The sequence below is a fragment of the Staurois parvus genome, unplaced genomic scaffold (genome assembly GCF_062004578.1).
Source record: "Staurois parvus isolate SC_StPar_1 unplaced genomic scaffold, SC_StPar_1.0 ptg000285l, whole genome shotgun sequence".
Taxonomy (NCBI): Eukaryota; Metazoa; Chordata; class Amphibia; order Anura; family Ranidae; genus Staurois; species Staurois parvus.
The window spans coordinates 1,006,353-1,025,579 of NW_028318081.1; the positions used below are offsets into that span (position 1 = coordinate 1,006,353).

The following is a 19,227-nucleotide window of genomic DNA, read 5'->3' on the forward strand; positions in this document are numbered from 1 at the left end:
CCAAGGTTTCATTCAGTCCTTTCCTCATCAGTGGACATTTAGGAGTACTAACTTTTATTCATTGAGTGCCCTCCCTTTTCATTTTAAAGAATTATTTTGACAACTGTATCTTCACATTTCTAAACAAGAACATATTAAATTAACATGCACTGGTGCTGTTTTTTGTCCTAGGTTATCTACAAACATCCTTCAAGGATTTACTTGTGGTGCTGCAAATAGCTTAACTGATGATACATTTGTCAGGCTAATAAAGGCTATGAATGGCAAAGCAGTGACAATAGGCAGTGACCAAGTAAGTGCCTTAATATGAGTAAGTGTAGAATTTGTGATGCACAGAAAATTTAATTAGGTTTAATCTAATCGATTTTTTCTCTTTAGTTGAGCTGCATGGCCAGGAGACTTACAATCATAGGATCTCAAATAGACTTCAACAGCATTCCCAGCAATGTTCTACTTTTCATGGGGTAATAACCTGCAGTTGGCTATAACACAATTTTCTTTTGCCTATTTCCCTGTCTTTTCACCCTGACTATGAGAACACCTTGCAGCTGTCTGGAATTTTTTTTGGGGGGTAGTCCTACTTTTAAGATCCTGCAAAAAGCAAAGCCCTCCACATGGAGGGGCCTGCTTGGGAAAAATCAGGATGAGATGAGTGTCAATTCCCCCAAAATTGATGCTTAGCTATAGATGGAGCTTGGTGGGCTGAGTGAGCCCCTAGTGTCTTAGAGGTTTTGGATTTTCCAACTTTAAGATCTCCCTTTCATCATCCCCTCTGACAAAGAGTTCATATTTAAATTTGGGTGCAGGATAATGACAGCTTGTGAAATCATACTCACAGCAAAAAGATTTGGATTTTAGGCTGAATTTTGCTCTGACATGGTCATCCTTTTCCTGCTCCTTCTACTCATGTATGAGTATTTTACTCTGTGATGTCTAATAGACTAACAAAAAGTTTTGACAGTTAGGGAACAGCAGGAGTAGTGAGAGCAGAGACTCAATGAGGGAAGTACAGAAAAGGTGAAGTGATACGTATAGGAACACCTACCATTATCGGTCTTAGCTCCAGTTTATGGTGGTGTCACTGGAAGGCACTGCAGAGTTGGAAGTTCCCCAGACCTCCCTGCAGTAAGGTGCCATTGAAATGACACCACTTTCCCAGACAATCATTGGGCCAAGGATAACTGATCTGGCACTTAAAGCTGAATTCCAGGTAAACATATAAACACACAGATTAGGAAAAACATATATGGAAGCTGTTTTCCCTGCCAAATGATGTGCTTTTCTGACCATGCCGTTCAGAGTTTTACACAGTTCTGCCACATAACACAACTCTTTCTGTCAAGGCAAAAGACCCAGTGTTTCTCTGCTGCAATAAACTAACACATACAGGTCCTCTCCCTCTCCTACCCTGTGATTGGATAGGGATTGCAAACATTTTAGTATGTAATAATAATCACAGGTTTGCATTAATATGTGTCTTGTATATCTTCCTGGAGATCAGCTTTATAGTACAAAGTATATATTATGTATTATTATGTTGTCATTATATGGAAGCAGTGTCAAACTCAATTTCATTATGGGCCACATCAGCATTATGGTTGCCTTCAAAGGGCTGGTTGTATCTGTAAGACTAGATGGCCAGAGTACCCCACCTCCCTTACATCAGATGTCAAGAGCCTCCCCCCACCATCAGAAGCCAAGATTCCCCTGCCCTGCCTTACATCACAGTGAACCCCCCTTACCTTGTGCTGTTGACTGGAAAAACTTGGGGGATGACCAGAGGAGGGCTGGAGTTAGCTGGTGGAGACTGCTGAATATGGAGACTAGGGAAGGCGAAGACGAGGGGTTGCTGCAGCTACACAGAGTGATGCAGGATCTGTAGGAGGAGTTCTGTCCTCCTCTCTCTTGCCAACTGACAGGGACAAGCCTCACTACGGCTGCACAGAGAAGCGCAGGATCTGGCAGAGAAATTCCATCCATCCTTGTGCTGCTGCTGCTGCTGAGACAAGCTGCAGGAGAGGTGCAAAAATGGACTGGCGGACCAAATTCAGCCCACAGGCCTTATGTTTGACACGTGTTATATATAATCAATTGCTTACATTACTTTATTCTACTTTCAGCCCCTCCACCAGCCAGTCTCAGTGTAAAGAATATTACAAACGCGTTGGACAAGCTAACATTGACTTGCTGCCTCAAGGATCTATAAAGAGAACGTCTCTACTCAGCAGTGCAATAAACTGTCTGGTAAGGACACAGACTACATTTCATGAAAGTGTATAAGTGGAACCTGAGTTAGTGTGTAGATGAAGCTGGCTGCTGCTAGCAATACCACAAGTGTATGAATACAAACATAAATAAATGCTGCGCTGTCACTAGTGGTAAAAATGCGCCACACTACATATGTGATGGTGGCCCACAGATAAATGTGTAACTATACACCATATAAAAACATGATGTGCTTAATGTGTGCTCCTCCTCCCCGAGGTCTCAGTACATCCCTATGATTAGGGGGAAATAGACATTCCTAAATACCATGCATGCATAATAACAAACCGTGCTACGTCAGTGAATACTGTGCAAATGGTGCAACAATCATCCCACAACCTTGGGATATAGTCTTTAAAAATAAATAATAACTGATGGAAACTGAGTCTCAAAGAACTTTGCTGCTCTCGCAAACACCAGCTGGTACTGGAAGCTGAAGCTAACAAAGACATTTTAGACAACTGTGACCTTCCATGCTTGGGGTAACAGTTTTGGGAAAGTACATTTTTGTTCCAGAATGACCATGCCCCATGCCCATGACCATGCATAAAGCAAATTCCATAAAGATATAGTTCGATGATTCTGGTGTGGAAGAACTCCAGTGGTGTGCACAGAGACTCAGACCTCTGTTTTGACCTCAACCTTGTTAACCACTTGCCTACCGGGCACTTTTACCCCCTTCCTGCCCAGGACAATTTTCAGCTTTCAGTGCTGTCACACTTTGAATTGACAATTGTGCGGTCATGCAACACGGTACCCATATGAAATTCGTATAATTGTTTTGAGTCAAATAGAGCTTTATTTTGATGGTATTTAATCACCAAAAGACCAAAAATTCATGGTATAGTTAGTAGCAATTAGTCACATTCATCTGGACTCATTCTGTAATACTGATGATGTTTCCAATGAATAAACTGCAAAATGTTCTCAACTTTAAAGAGCAAGTCCAGTTGAATGTGACTATGGCAGGACATAATTGAGTCCATTTTTTTCAATAAACCAGCAGGTGAACTGAAAAAAACGTACCCAATTGCCCCATCCAAACATTCAAGGCGGATGAGGGAATCCTCCCCACTGCAATATTTTATTCTGACAGCAAGGAGACTTCCTTGCTGTCAAAATATAAAGATCAGCACTGCAGATTATAGTCTGCAGAGGTGGTCGAGGAGGGAAAAATCTGACGGGATGGTTCCACAGAAGTTATTTCATATTCTGTAAAACCATAGTTACATAGTTAGTCTGGCGGAAAAAAAGACAAATGTTCATCTAGTTCAACCATAAAAAAGTTATAATCCTATACCCACAGTTGATCCAGAGGAAGGCAAAAAAAAAAAACAGAACAGCATGATCCAATTTGCTCCTGCAGGGAAAAAATTCCTTCCTGATCCCCCGAGTGGCAATCAGATATTCCCTGGATCAACTTTACCTATAAATGTTAGTATCCAATTATTTTCTGTGTATCCAAGAAAGAATCCAGGACTTTTTTAAAGTAATCCACTGAGCTGGCCAGAACCAACTCTTGAGGAAGTTTATTCCACATTTTCACAGCTGTTACTGTGAAGAAGCCTTTCCGTGTTTGGAGATTAAATCTCTTTTCCTCCAGACGTAAAGAGTGCCCCCTTGTCCTCTGTGATGACCTCAGGATGAATAACTACACCGAGTTCACTATATGAACCATTGATGTATTTATACATGTTGATCATACCCCCCCTTATGTATTATATATGGAGATCATATCCCCCCTTATGTATTATACATGGAGTTCATATCCCCCCTTATGTATTATACATGGAGATCATATCCCCCCTTATGTATTATACATGGAGATCATATCCCCCCTTATGTATTATACATGGTGATCATATCACCCCTTATGTATTATACATGGAGATCATATCTCCCTTATGTATTATACATGGAGATCATATCCCCCCTTATGTATTATACATGGAGATCATATCCCCCTTAGGTATTATACATGGATATCATATCCCCCCCTTATGTATTATACATGGAGATCATACCCCCCTTATGTATTATACATGGAGATCATATCCCCCCTTATGTATTATACATGGAGATCATATCCCTCCTTATGTATTATACATGGAGATCATACCCCCCCCCCTTATGTATTATACATGGAGATCATATCCCCCCTTATGTATTATACATGGAGATCATATCCCCCTTATGTATTATACATGGAGATCATATCCCCCCTTATGTATTATACATGGTGATCATATCCCCCCTTATGTATTATACATGGAGATCATATCCCCCCCTTATGTATTATACATGGAGATCATATCCCCCCTTATGTATTATACATGGTGATCATATCCCCCCTTATGTATTATACATGGTGATCATATCACCCCTTATGTATTATACATGGAGATCATATCCCCCCTTATGTATTATACATGAAGATCATATCCCCCCTTATGTATTATACATGGTGATCATATCCCCCTTATGTATTATACATGGAGATCATATCCCCCCTTATGTATTATACATGAAGATCATATCCCCCCTTATGTATTATACATGGAGATCATATCTCCCCTTATGTATTATACATGGAGATCATATCCCCCCCTTATGTATTATACATGGAGATCATATCCCCCCTTATGTATTATACATGGAGATCATATCCCCCCCCTTATGTATTATACATGGAGATCATATCCCCCCTTATGTATTATACATGGAGATCATATCCCCCCTTATGTATTATACATGGAGATCATATCCCCCCTTATGTATTATACATGGAGATCATATCCCCCCCTTAATCGCATCTTATCAGTTCCGTTGTCCTTCTCTGTACTTTCTCTTGTTCCTCAATATTATTTTTGTGGATTAGTGCTCAAAACTGAACTGCATATTCCAGATGAGGTCTTACTAATGATTTGTACCGGGGGAAATGATATCTCTGTCTCTGGAGTCTATACCTCTTATAATACAAGAGAGGATTTTGCTCGCTTTAGAAACCGCAGCTTGGCATTGCTGCCATTATTAAGCTTGTGATCTACCAGAACTCCCAGATTCTTCTCCACCATTGATCCCCCAGTTGTACCCCCCCAGTATGTATGATGCATGCATATTCTTAGCCCCCAAGTGCAGAACCTTACATTTATCAACATTAAACCTCTTTTGCCACATAGTTGCCCAATTACACAGAGCATTGAGGTCAGCTTGTAAATTGGAGACATCCTGTAAGGACATTATTCCACTGCAAAATGTTCATACATGGATTGTAATTCATCCCTGCTGAACTTAAAGTGGAAGTACAGTCTATTATTTAACTTGTAACTACTGGTAATCCTATATTAGGGCTTACCTGTAGGTACAGTGACTATCTCCTATACTTGCATTATATAGGAGATATTCACACGGGTTGCAGCCAGTAATGTCACTGGCCCATATGCGCTCTGAAGGGACGGCATACCCGTGCCATACCTTCAGAGCTCTGTGCCGGAGCCAGGGCTCCTGAATGCAAGCATGGGAATCACATCGCCCATTCATACAGCCAACCCTGAAAAGAAGACCAGGTGAAGATGGAAGCGCCGGGGAGCCATGGAGGGCGCTGTGTCTAGGTAAGTCTGTCATAATCTGCTAGTATGTACATACAAGTATGTTATGAATTAAACCTGCATGGGGCCTGATTTCTTTTTGTTATATTTGTGGCAGTTTACTACTTTAACTACTACCTCTTTAACTAATACTACCTATATGAACATTTAATTTATTTAGCGTTGAACATCACCAGTAAAGAAAATTATATTAAGTACTACAAATTTACTTTAAAAGTCAAAAGCCTTTACATGGTTAATGGTGTTTTTTTGTTTTTTTTACTCTTAGGGCAATAGTATCACTAAAGACAACGTGGAAGCTTTGGGCAGCCTGGCCTGTGACCTGACAGGTGAACAAATTGCCAGTTCAGACTATGTCTTAGAAGCACTCAAAAACTGTTCATCCTTTACTGACAATCAGAGAACAGCCATTGTGACCAAGCTGATAGCAAAATATGGGTATGTATGTCAGCTGGATTTGGCGGGGGCCTATGTACCCAGATGTCTTTTACACCAGTTTGCCATCCACTTTCTTTCCCTTTTTCTTTAAAAATCTGCCACACAGCCTCCATCTTGTTTTGCAGGTAAAAGTTAGCACTGCTTTTCTTTTGTCTGTATTTTCCTTTTTAGTAATTCATGTTGCAATTCTCATCTTCTTAAAGGAGAACGTAAGGAAAAATAATTAGAAAAGACAGTGGGTGGTAAGTGTACAGTGTTAAAAAAAGAACTTCAGTTAAAAAAAATGAAGAATCCAGAAAAAATAAAATAAATAAAGCACGTGCCTAGATTCTGAAGCTGCCCCCACAGTAATTCTTTTCCATCACTAGATGTCCTCACTCTTCTGGGGTGAAAGATAGCCAGCATCATTCAAACTGCTTTTTCTGGGTCCAGGCTGTCATGGACCCACCCTCTAAGGGTGCATTAGCACAGCCATCTGGCTGCCAACTGCTACTGCACTGGGTGGTGCTCACAAGCCATTATGTAAGCACCAGGGCCATGAATAAGGGGGTGCCACCTGTCCTCCTCTACAGGGCCTAGACCAGCAGGGGGGCCTAGGCAGTTGGGTGGATCAGATGCGGGCAGGGAGGGTGACCAGTAATTGACCCACTGCACCCATCACCCTCCCTGTGCTCCATACATTTCCCCCTACTGCCCAGGCCATCCTGTGTACCCCCGAAGTGCTGCCAGCTTCCCTCCTCTCCTTCCCACCAGCTACTGCAAGCACACAGTAGGAGTCTTCAGGATGGAGAGTGGGGGAAGGGTCTGGTAAATATGTCACATTTACTTCCTTGCCTAAAGGAACACAATGAGTAATCAGTGCCAATCAATCACTGTGTCCATTATTAGTTGAAGCATAGTAAACTGTGTGTTTTTGGGGAGCCCCGTCAGGTTGGCTGCATGGGATCCTGTGGTTTCTAACAGCAGCCCTGGGTGCAGCAGTAAAGACTGCCCCTTATTACTTCTAGAGGAAAAGAGAAAAGACTTGTGACATCACCAGAATGTCCTGCAGTCCCATGGAAAAAAGGTATGTGTGACCACAATAAGGTCTAATGAGCCCTAATCTGTACACTGTGCTCCTCTATTGTTCTAAAATTCTCCTTTCAGTGACACAATCATCAGATTTTCCAGTCAGCTTTAAACATATTGCATATTACTCCCTCCTAAAAACAATAAACTCAGCACAACCAGTTGAATAAACAGTCTTAGGTAATTAATATGCTTCAAACCACATCTAATCAGGTCCCTCGTAAAACTGTCATCTCATAAGACCTCCTAACATATAATTCAGCTCTCCAAAACATATTTCATAAATGCTGGTCTGATAAATTACATTGACAGCAAGTACACAAATAAATGTATAAGAAAATTCCTAACAATTCAAGGTCAAACGTGACTAGCCTATATTGTACAGGAGATTAATTAGTCACGGTGAATTAAGTAAGAGATGAGTTAAGAGAGGTAAGAGATCCGTGCATTTGATGCATGTTGTATTTAGTCTCTTTCAAATGATAATTTCATTCTATTCAATAATATGTTGGGTTTCGGACTGAAAAACTTGCTCATGTGAAAATACGGATGCATTTAGAAATCTGGCTTGGTTGGGAACCCAAAACCAACCCAAACCCCTGTTGAGTACTTTTTGATTTTACTTTTATTTATTTTACTGTTGCCTATTGTCTATATTTGTAATATCTTTCTGCAAATATGTTTCTCATACTGTTAATCTCTTTCTTTTATTAAAATGATATTATAAACTCATTAATCTTTATCTCTAAATGCTCTAAACCACAACCTAAAGATCTCTTGCCTCTGAAAAATGTTACTGTGTTTTAAACTGTGTTACCTCCTTGTCTGCAAGACAGGGAGTGTCAAAGACATTGTTACAGTAGATACTGTGAACAGCACATGCGTTAATACACGCATTGGAAGCTCTTGTTTGTGTTTTTAAAGGGTTAACTGCAGAGTTAACTGACCCCTAGTGACAATCACTCCCAGTCTGTCGGCATTTAGATTGTTGACCCCTCAAGCTTGAAAATCTCCATGCAGGGTGAGACCAATCTCACATACTGGAGGCTGGGTCTTAGTATGTTTTTTTTTAGTCCTGCTTTAAATAGAGTTATATTTACACGGTCCATTCCAAGATACAGTTCTCATAAAATGGGAGCACAGCAGTTTCAGAACCATTGACTTAGAAAGAACAGTGAAGAGGTAAGTGTATAACAGTGTACAATTACCCCCCGTTGTGTATTCCAGTTATATTTACTGGAGTCCACCTTTAAACTATAGTCAGTGGGATACAGATTACAAATTCAGGTTTCATTTCTATTCAAAGCTCAATACTATCCTAACAGTTATTTTTTCTTATGATTTCATTTCTCCAGGGATCCTTCTACTTGGACTTTTTCAAGCATGAGTCAGATAGGAAGCCTTGCCATCACTCTGGATAGTAACACCTTAAAGCTAATCAACAAGGTAATTTCCCCCTTAACATATCACATGATGTGGTTTTCTTGTTTTACATTTCATCATAACTCATGCTGTTATTAATATACAGGTTGTAAAGGTAAAGTTCTTCCCAGGACTGCTGAGTTCCCTGAAAGTTCAACGCAAAACTACATTTGGCTATGTCATCAGTCAACTTAGAGTTTCAGCTAAGACTGCCTCTCGTGATGAGCGTGAGTTTAAGATCAACATTTCAATGTATTATTTCATAAATCTTCTAGGCTTTGCATTTCTGCAAACTGTTCAGCTGCACAAGGACCCTTTGGAAATTGGTGGCCCAATTATGCTATAGGGCAGCCTGGCAGGTGCTGGGTCTCCTCCTTTCTTGTAAACTGTGGCATTGCTCACATCTAGGGCAGTTGAGAAGATGTTCTTCATGATACCTAAACTGTGTTTCTGGTTGGTATTATCCAAGAACCGTTGGGTAGCAAGAAACTCCTCCACTTCCTGTCTGACACCTGAGACATGCAGAATGTTTCTTCCACTTCCTCTTGACACCATATATAACAACAATACTTATGTAGCACTACTGCCGTAGGAATTGCTGAGTTTTGGGTCCCCCTATAGTCCTGCACAGCCAGGCAATACGCATTTCCCACATTAACTTGCATCCAGGAGACAGTACCAGTCCTTGAGCTTTGTTTTGAAGTTTTATTATGGGAATTGAACTTGGATAGGGTAAGGGGTGTATGGGATGCCCAATGAATCTGTAAAACTGAGGACAACGTCCTGAAACTATACTATACTTTTACAGCAAAATCCTCTTCTCGTAGCGCTAGCCAGCATCTCCAGTTGTACCACGCCAGATGAATCCTCCTTTCATCCAGCTATCTGAGGGAAATTCCTGAGCAGGAGATCTAGTGCCTGGAATGTTAGAGTATGACAGTCCCAGGTAGTTGCTAATATAATTTCCCACCAGAGTGCTCCTTCCCCTATCTATCCCAGGAGGTGCAGGTCTGTTTACTTGGTCCTTCTCCTGTGTTGCTGGTGGATCGGTGACTGCTACTATGCCTTCTAGCTGGACCGTTCCTTCCCTGCTACACAGGTGGTCCTCCCTCAGGGGGCCGCTGAAGTTTCAAGCTTTTCCCTTTCTGAGGCTACTGCCTGGAAGTCAGCCCTACCCCCATCTGGGCCTCCTCCCAGGCTCCTGCTCCCCAACCTCACTTCCTCATATTCCACCCAAACTCATCTCCAACTCTCCTGCTGCTGAGCAGGCTCAGTTACTCTTAAACGCTGTCTTGGCCCCTTGCCAAGCCCCTTGGAGATTGGACAGGATCATCTAAGACAGGGGTCCTCAAACTTTTTAAACAGGCGGCCAGTTCATGGACCTTCACACTGCTGGGGGGCGTAACTATAGTTTGAAAAAAATATGAACAAATTCCTATGCACACTATCTTATTTGTAATGAAAAAAAACAGGAAAAAACAATACAATATTTAAAATGCACTGTACAGTGGAATGGGATGCAATGCACTTGACACCGCAGTGCACTGTACGCTGTAATGCACTTGACACCACAATTCACTGTACCTGGTGCCTGGTGTGCTCTCCTCCTCTCCTGTTGCTCCTCTGGCTGCAGAGGGTGAAATCAGGGGGTGGGTTTTCACCAGGTTGCACCTCTCTGGGTCCTCGCGGCCTAGCTATTTGCCTGCGCGGTGTCCTTTATTTTTTTTTTCAGCTGACGCGGCGGGTCGGATAAATGACTTTGGTGGGCCGTAGTTTCAGGACCCCTGCTCTAAAAGTTCAGACTAGCCACTCCTCACCTCCGCCCACTATTTCTAGATCTTTCTCCAAAGTTCTAGAACAGGGGGAAGTCTCAGAAAAGTAGTCTGCAGAGTCTTTTAGCTCTGACCCAAATTTGACCTTGCTACTCAGCCTCTAACTAACAATTGGAACTAGAGCTCCCCCTAGCTAACTAGGAGGGTGCTACACCTAGATAGGTTGTGGCAAACGAATAATGCATGATTGGTATTCAGAGTCTGAAACTGTGCCAATAAAACATTTCCCCCACCTTTCTCAGAGATGAGGAAGTTGAACAAGCAGAGGAGCGTCTTCACAGGAATATTTAGCACACTATTCCACTAACAGCCAGGGCTGTTGACACAAGGCAGGTCGGGTCCATGAATTCATGCTAGTGGTGCCAAACTCTAACCCTACCATCTGTGTCGCTCAGCAGAAATTGAGATTCATCAGACCGTGCTACATTTTTCCAGTCTTCTACTGTCTACTTTTGGTGAACTTGTGTCCAGTGTTGCCTAAGACGTTTAAGGCCAGGTTCACAATGTAGCGGTGAGATAACACATGCACACTAACCAGGGGAGGACTGACAACTCATGGGGCCCCCGGGCAATAGGGGATCATGGGGCCCCTGTGTCCTTATCCAAACTCAAAAAAGCCTATGAAAAAGGTTCCAGGGGCATCTCATGGGGCCCCCTACTGACCCCGGGCCCTCGGGCAGTGCCCGAGTTTCCAAATGGCACTAACTCACATCACCTTGCACCTTGCATTACGGAAGCTTATTAATTTTGAATGGGTTTCCAACAGACCCCAGTGTGGTCAAAACTGCACAGGACCCTTTTATGGGAAGACAGCGCATGGCAAGTTATAGCGCAGCTTTGTTACCTTAGTGCATTGTTATTCCGTTCAAAATAAATGTGCACTAAAGTTACCTCAACACACTAGTAGGATCCTGGCCTAAGAGTTATTAGAGGTTTCATGTAGAAATATGGCACCCCACATATCGTGTAATTATTGTCTTTTTACAGAAACTACATGTGACGAGGAGATCACTACAGACATGATAAGCACCCAAATGGACTTCATTGCGGCCACTTACTCAGCTGGACAGCTACGTGCCTGCATCACCAATAAAACTTTAAAAGATAGCTTGAGTGTCCTGGGCCGCTTGGCATTTGATGATGGGCAGCTGCAAACGCTCAAAGACAAAGTGGATACGGTAGGATTAGAGCAAGTTTGAAGTACAGCTGCACTTTCTGTACTATTATGTTATGTTTTCTTGTCCTTTCAATCTCTGAAAAAAGCCCGTGCAATGGGTTTCCTTAAAGTGGTTGTAAACCTCAGACTTGAAATCTGAAAAAGCACATATTTCTATAGTGTTTATTTGCCCCTCTCTAAAGCACTGTCATCTCTCTCTTCTGTCTAGTTGCTCTATTATCAGCATTAGTCCCTTTTGGCAAGTTTTCCTGACACAAAGTGAAAAAAGGTGACAGGGGAGGGATCAATCTGTGATTGACAGCCTCAGCTCTGTGCCTGTGTGCCATGTGAAGTGGTGGGGTGTCACTTCCCTCCAATTAGCTCTCAGAGCTCTTGTACAGTGTGTACATGCAGCTCCCCACCCCCTGCTATGTGAGTCGGCAAAATTATTTTTATCTCTGAGTTTTACAAGGATGTACAGGACAAATGGCTGAAAATGAACAGGTACAACTTATGTCGGTGGAGTTGTTTCATCGCTGTGTATCACCTGAGGCCAGCCACTTCACTGGGTATAGGTAAAGGTTTACAACCACTTTAAGCGAAAGTAATCCATGTTTCCAGCAGCATGGCCTGCGGCTTCCTAGGTGATATCTTCTTTAGCAGCGCTGGTGATGTCACTAGTGCATGCGCACTGCGCTCTCAATGAACAGCTTGCCATCCATCAAGAGAGTTGTGCCATGGCTTAAGCACCCGCGTGCATGCACGGGATTGATGTCATTACAACTCAGCCAGTCAATCGGCTACAGCCAGGAACCTGGAAGGAAGACCGGGTGAACGTGTAAGCCCTGGGGAGCTGAGACCTCACTCTGCTGGAGGGCTTAGTTTCCAGGGAAGTCTTTTACAATGTGCTGGTATGCATACTAGGACATTATGCTCTTAACTTGCGGAGAGACTTTTGTTGTTTTATTTTTGCTGTTTACTACTGCTTTGATCTCAGGGCACTGCTGCCAGTAGACACGTATGGGTGTGACCCCTGCTGGGCACTGCAGTGCCTCACTGTTGGGGCTTAGCTGCCAGCAGGAGAAGCTACAGGGTACAGTGGAGGATACATTATCCGACACACCCGGACGTGTCTGATTGCTGTTTTGCTCCTAGCTCTGCAAGAGAGTGAATATTTCAATCGCCACATGACAGAGATATAGGTGCATCAGGGCCACTTTAAAACCCAATAAAAAAATGACAAAGTCTTCTGCACTCAGATGTGGTGTGTTTGGTGGATCTAAGTGATATTAAAGTTTCCACAGATGGTCCTTCAACTGGCTTGGGTATTTCACAGATTACTACAGTAGGAGCTCTCGAGGCCTTCTTCAGACAGAGGAATCAAAAACACTACATAACAAACAGCAAGAAGGGCACACCAGTCTAGTGCACTCCCAATTTTATTACATTAAATGGTGCCATTGGTAATGCCCTAGGCTGGTGCGCTCTTCTTGCCATATACCACTTTAAATCCCAACTCCAGCTTGTAAAGCCCACAGTACTTTTGATTGGGAAATTACCTCCTTGATTTAATCTAGAGTTAGGCTTTAACTGATACTTTAATTCCTCTGTAAGTAAATATGTAGAAATGAAGCGTGTTTTATTTGATGTTATATTCCAGATCTTCCCTACTGGTGTGCCGGAACAGTATCTCATCCAGCTGGGCAACATAGCAAAAATGTACAGTGAGAAGGAAATGAGCCTCTGGAATATTACATCTGTGGATACGTTAGCGACACTAATCCAAAGTGCATCCTGGAATTCTAGTGACTCCAGGGTAAGTCTCTGTTCCCAGCTGAGTCTTCAAAGGTTTGTGGCACCCCAGATCATACCAGCATTGTACAATTCGAAAATAAACTCTGGGAAGATAAAAATACACAAATTAATGCAGCTCTGTATTTATCAATACATTTTTTTTTTTTTTAATGCAAGCAGTGTAAGTACTTGCCTGGGTTGCTTTAATGCTGCATCCCTTCCCAGTATACAGCATATGACACTGACACTAGCTGACACCTAGACTGATAATAACTGACACTCACACTGCCACTAACTGCCACTGTCACTAACGCTAACTGACACACTGACACCAACTGATATTTACATTGCCACTAACTGACATTGACACCAATACTGACATACTGGCACCAACACTCACTAAACTAGCCCTTATCTAGTTAATCTTTTTTTTTTTCAACAGCCTTTTTTTATACAGACTTCTCTAGAGAAGGAAAAGGTACAATGTTTCTTTTCCTTTTCACAGAAGAGAAACAACCCCGGGACGGCCTACAGCGGGAATGATTGTGATAGCCAATTACAGGTTATCACAACGATCGTGAGATCAAGAGCTGGTTGTCCCGGTTCCCGATCTTTAGTACAAGACCCGGAGTTGTCACTGACAGGCTTAGTCTCACTGAGCACACATCCAGCACAAACACAGAAACACATAAATGCGGTGCCTAGGAAAAAAAATACTTCCTGAATGCCTCATATATGTGTTATCGGTTGTTAATGGGTTTAAAAACACTAGTTTACTCAGCTTTATTTTAAAATCACTTAACATACATTTTGCTGCAATTCAGTATTAAAACCATTTGTCTCAGTATAAAGCTTAATGGCGCCACTCAAAAGCCAGATAAGCAGAAAGGATCACCCCACCGGCATTGGAATGAAGGGAGCAGCATCCTTAGTCCGTTCCAATGTCTGGGATGAGATAAGGGGGAGTGGACGATGCTCAAGACCAGCCCCGGCAGTCCAGTGTGTTGTATGTGTGGAGTGACCTCAGCACCGCGCTAGCCACTCCCTCTGACTCATTTCGTGCTTTCCATCAGGGCTTGGTTGCAGAGGTGCTCCGCCTTATCTCATTTGTCTCAGCCCATATAGACTATCAATGAGATATGATACATATCCTCATTGCAATACTTCATCTATACTTTCCAGGTTCAATATCAACTTCTTCAGACGAACCAGGAATATGTGCTATTGAGATTGAAATCATATATTCCAGGTTCCCTTAAAAAGCGGACGTTGATCCAGGAAATACGCCAAGAAACTAAACAATTAAACATGTTGGTTCTGAGTTGTTACATGGCTATGAATAAGGTTTTTTACTGAAACGTGTACGCTGTTGTAACTTGCACACTATACCCTTTATCAATAAACTACTTTTATTGGCAGAATGAGTCCCCGGCTCTTCACCTTTCAGGAAACTAAAGATGCCTTTATGTATTAATGTAACTTAAAAAGGACAAAAACACATATGGATGATACTGTATATATGTATATATATTTCTTGCACACAGGAAGGGGTGGCAAATAGCCACCCCATGGAGTGAAACGCAATCTCTTTTCCTCTGCATTGTTGCTGGAGCCGATTTTCCAACTGAAATATTTGCATATCTTTCCAGATCAATGTGTTGGTTCACCAATACCTACAACTCAATCCAAATGCCACTGTGGATGCAATACTACTCACCGTCTTGGCTCCTTACATCTGTAGCCTAAATGCGACTCTAATTGAAAAAATTACTGAAGACAGTTTAAGGTAAGGTTGTGCTGCTACTATAAAGATATTCTTTAAAGGTGTCACTCTTTTTGGCACAGTGCATAAGATGGCAGAACCAGATCATACACAAGGCAACCTGGACAGGAGCCTAGGGCCTGATGGATGACCAGGGTGCACAGCTACAACCTTCAGTAAACCAGAGTGATAGCACAATTGGGCAAAGCTGTGCCTTTCCCTGCCATATCACAAGGCAGCTGGTGTTTAATGGAATGCCTGATGAAACTTTTATCAATGTCAGGCAAGGGGGTTGGGGAGTCCAAAGCAGATACCCTGCCTAGGGCCACATTCTGTTGTAATATGTGTCTGTAGAAGGCAAACCCAGACAAGAGCCTAGGGCCCAGTATATGTCCAGGGAGCACTGCTTCAACCTTCAGTAAAGGGGGGGGGGGGTAGCACAATTGGTCAAAGCTGTGCACTTACCTGCAATTTCACAAGGAAAGATGGATTTATTATTAATTGGACTGTAAATCAATCTTTATCAAACTCAGTCAAATAAATTAGGTGGTGCCCATTCTTCCATAATGCTTCTCTGTAGAGGGCCAACACAACAGGGACCTTTATAAATATTGTTTGTTACTCTTTTCCACTTGGATTTTCACATACTTCTTCCACTTTTTTAATTTCTGTAAATGGGGAGAGATTATGAGAAGAGAAAGTGACTTAGTAAATATGACTAATTTGGGGCCTGGGCCTTGGCAGATAATGGGTGGGATAGGATGCTATTGCTTTACCTTGCAAAAAAGGAATTTATATTAAAAAACAAAATAGTGCAAATACCAAAATTTGATATCTGTCTCTGAGAATGCCCTGTACAGTAAGTTTTGGAAGAGGGAGGGAGAAGCCAACCAAGTGTGCTCCATAACAGGAGAAGAGAGGAGGAAGATGAGCTTATGATATTGACTTCTTCACTGTCTAATAACAGGCTGGGGTAGGGAGGTAACCAAACTATATTGGGGGATTTACTAAGCTGATGCACTCGGAATCTGGTGCAGCTGTGCATGGGAGCCAATCAGCTTTTAACTTCAGCTTGTTCAATTAAGCTTTGACAATAAAACCTGGAATCGGATTGGTTTATATGCAGAGCTGCACCAGATTTTTCACCTTGCAGTTTTATTAAATTACTGCCATTGTTTAACTGCAATAAAGTCAGCTCACCAGACATGGCTGTGTAGTGAGGCTGAGCTGTGTGTAACTCTTAGCCCTAGAACTAGATGGACAGAAATACAGATCCTTTGGTGAATAAACACCTCCTGTATACTCTATGTATTTCATCTGTTTAAATAGCTGTTTTGCCCAGAGTAATATATTATAATTTTTTTTCAGAACTTCTTCCCAACCACTGGAGATTTCCACTTGTAGTCAGAGCATGAAGAACCTCCTCTTCGACAAGATGCAGTTTGCTTACTCATCATATGATAACACTTCAAACGGATATTATCAGATAATGAAGCCAGTAATGGGTAAGAAGCCACGTTGCCAGTTAGGCCATTAAAGCAGATTGTAATTTCTTTGGGTTGCCCAACAAGGTTCATCACTGGCAAGATGAATGGATTAGCCACATAATATTGATTTTGACCAAGTGTAAGGACTACCAGCTATCCATGGACCAATGTTTGTAAAAGCAGATCCTTTCAAGCTGTTGCTATAATATTATTGACCATATTTATAAAAGCATGTTTGGAAAGAATGGCTTGGGCTTTCCATAATCACCCGTTTCAGGCTCTCAGATTTTGCCACTTTGTCTGAAAGTTAACATCTGCGGAAAGCACAAAATATTTTTCAAGAAAACACTTCTATCAATGACACATGGGGGTTTATTTACTAAAGCTGGAGTGTCCAAAATCGGACTCCCTTCTGCATAGAAACCAATCAGCTTCCAGGTTTCATTGCCAAAGCTTCATTGAACAAGCTGAGGTTAGAAGCTGATTGGTTTCTATGCAGAAGGGAGTCTGATTTTGGACTCTCCAGCTTTAGTAAATAAACCCCTTAGTGTCCCCACTTAAATAAAAATTGTGACCTTACTCATGGAGTACAATCACTTCCCCCCATAAATACCTGATACTTATGATGCCAGCACTCCCTCACCCCTCCTGCTTCTGTTGCAGCTGATGACAATACCCATTGCTTTCGGGTATAGAGGAACATTTTAACTCCTCCCTTGTGGCAGTACTTGGGTGTAGAGGTCCATTTCTAGGCCCGAGCACTATCACATGACTGAGGAAGTGACGTCTCAGATCTCCTTAGTGTCCAACCTCAGCAAACACTGAGGATTTTTAGTGCCGGCAGTGATAAAGAAAGAGGCAGAGGGGAATCATTGGCAATGTTTGTATCAGGGGTTCAGGGGATGACTTTCACACAGATACTGTCAATTTGCCCCACAAGGGTCTGCTTAAATTAATCATTATAAATATAGTTACAGAAAAACTGACATTTTAAAATTCTGTTTGGGGTATTTTATTTGCTACTCAATACCAGCACAAATTGTATGGCAGCAGGCTAAAAAGAAGGGCTGTTTGCTCTCTGTTAGAGCAGCTGTCTCTCTGCAACCATCCATTCTGCCTTCTGTTAAATCTCCACTACAATCGCCAATGCTTGCTCTTTGCGTGCTTCCCTGTAGATTTTAATAAATCTTTTGTGTTCAAACTTTGAGATCAGCAATCCATAATTCCCAATTCTGCTCCTATTCGCCTTGCAATTTTAGGTGTTCCCACCCACCTTTGTGTGTTCCAGATCTTCCTGTTACATTGTCCATGATATGTAGTACAAAATAAGATATCCAGCAGAGAGTGTGGGAGCCTGTTATAATGGACGCAATAGTTGTACAGACACAGGAGCCCCTGAGATAAAAATTTCAGGTGGTTCAACGCTCTAGTGTTTTCCAAACACAGACATGTCAGATTTGATTAGACTAAAGCCTAGAAAATCCAATGAAAAATACAATTTTCAAAGCAATCGTACGATAATTTGACTGCTACTACATAGCTTTCATCCGAAATTGATCGAAGAGACAAGCACGAAAATTTTTCTCGTACGATACCAGATCATACGATTTTCATTTAATCAGTACAATTTTTGTCCAAAAATACAATACAAATACATGACATCTCTTCTGAATTTTTGTTCTGTCATACAAGAATTTGTGTAACTTTAGTAATCTCTTCACTTTTGATATTATATTCTCATTGAGTGTATGGTGCTTAACCCTTTAATTGCTCCCTACAAAATAATGCATATGGCTAAAAGGTCCACTCCATTGTCTTTTCTATAGGTGGTGCTAGGGCCAGCAATCTGATTGCGTTTGCTAAAAACTCTCTAGACATGGATCTTACAACCTTTGCATCTTTAAATCCAAATGAGGTGAAGGTAAGTCAGCACAACTTAATAAAGATACCCGTTTTTTTTTTAATTGCACATATTATGTTTTAGGTTTCACATAACACACTGAGCTGCTGATCCATAGTTTACAATCTGATTGTACAATCTCCTTTAGATTTACCAGCGAGTATCCATATTGAGGACTTACTGATACAAGCCATTTCATTTACATCTAACAAAGCAGGCACTACATATTTTAAATTCTGCCGATCTATAAGATCAAATCTAAACATCTAAGCCTGGTCTACCATGTCTTTATTAAGGCTTCTATGATTCTATTTAATTAGTCTAAGTAGTTCTCTGGTGTATCTTCCCTACTTTTTGTACATAGGCTGGTTTATAGTATTGTACGCTGAGCCATATTTGTTACAGAGACAAACATGCTGAGCCATACCGGAAGTCTACTTTTATAGGCATGTTTGATTATAAACATTTATTCTAATATGGAGAACTGGTTTGGTT

At 41.7% G+C, this 19,227-nt stretch overlaps 1 protein-coding gene across 1 annotated transcript in view; it reads left to right on the forward strand.

Moving 5' to 3' along the window:
- The window catches only part of LOC149458518 (uncharacterized), a 58,801-nt gene that overhangs the window by 35,405 nt on the left and 4,169 nt on the right, over positions 1–19,227 (forward strand). Inside the window, 11 exon segments of the mRNA XM_089682086.1 lie at positions 172–292; positions 379–464; positions 2,121–2,244; positions 6,142–6,311; positions 8,735–8,825; positions 8,908–9,028; positions 11,621–11,811; positions 13,450–13,605; positions 15,233–15,369; positions 16,714–16,850; positions 18,659–18,753. Of these exon segments, the coding sequence (XP_089538212.1) occupies positions 172–292; positions 379–464; positions 2,121–2,244; positions 6,142–6,311; positions 8,735–8,825; positions 8,908–9,028; positions 11,621–11,811; positions 13,450–13,605; positions 15,233–15,369; positions 16,714–16,850; positions 18,659–18,753 (1,429 nt within the window).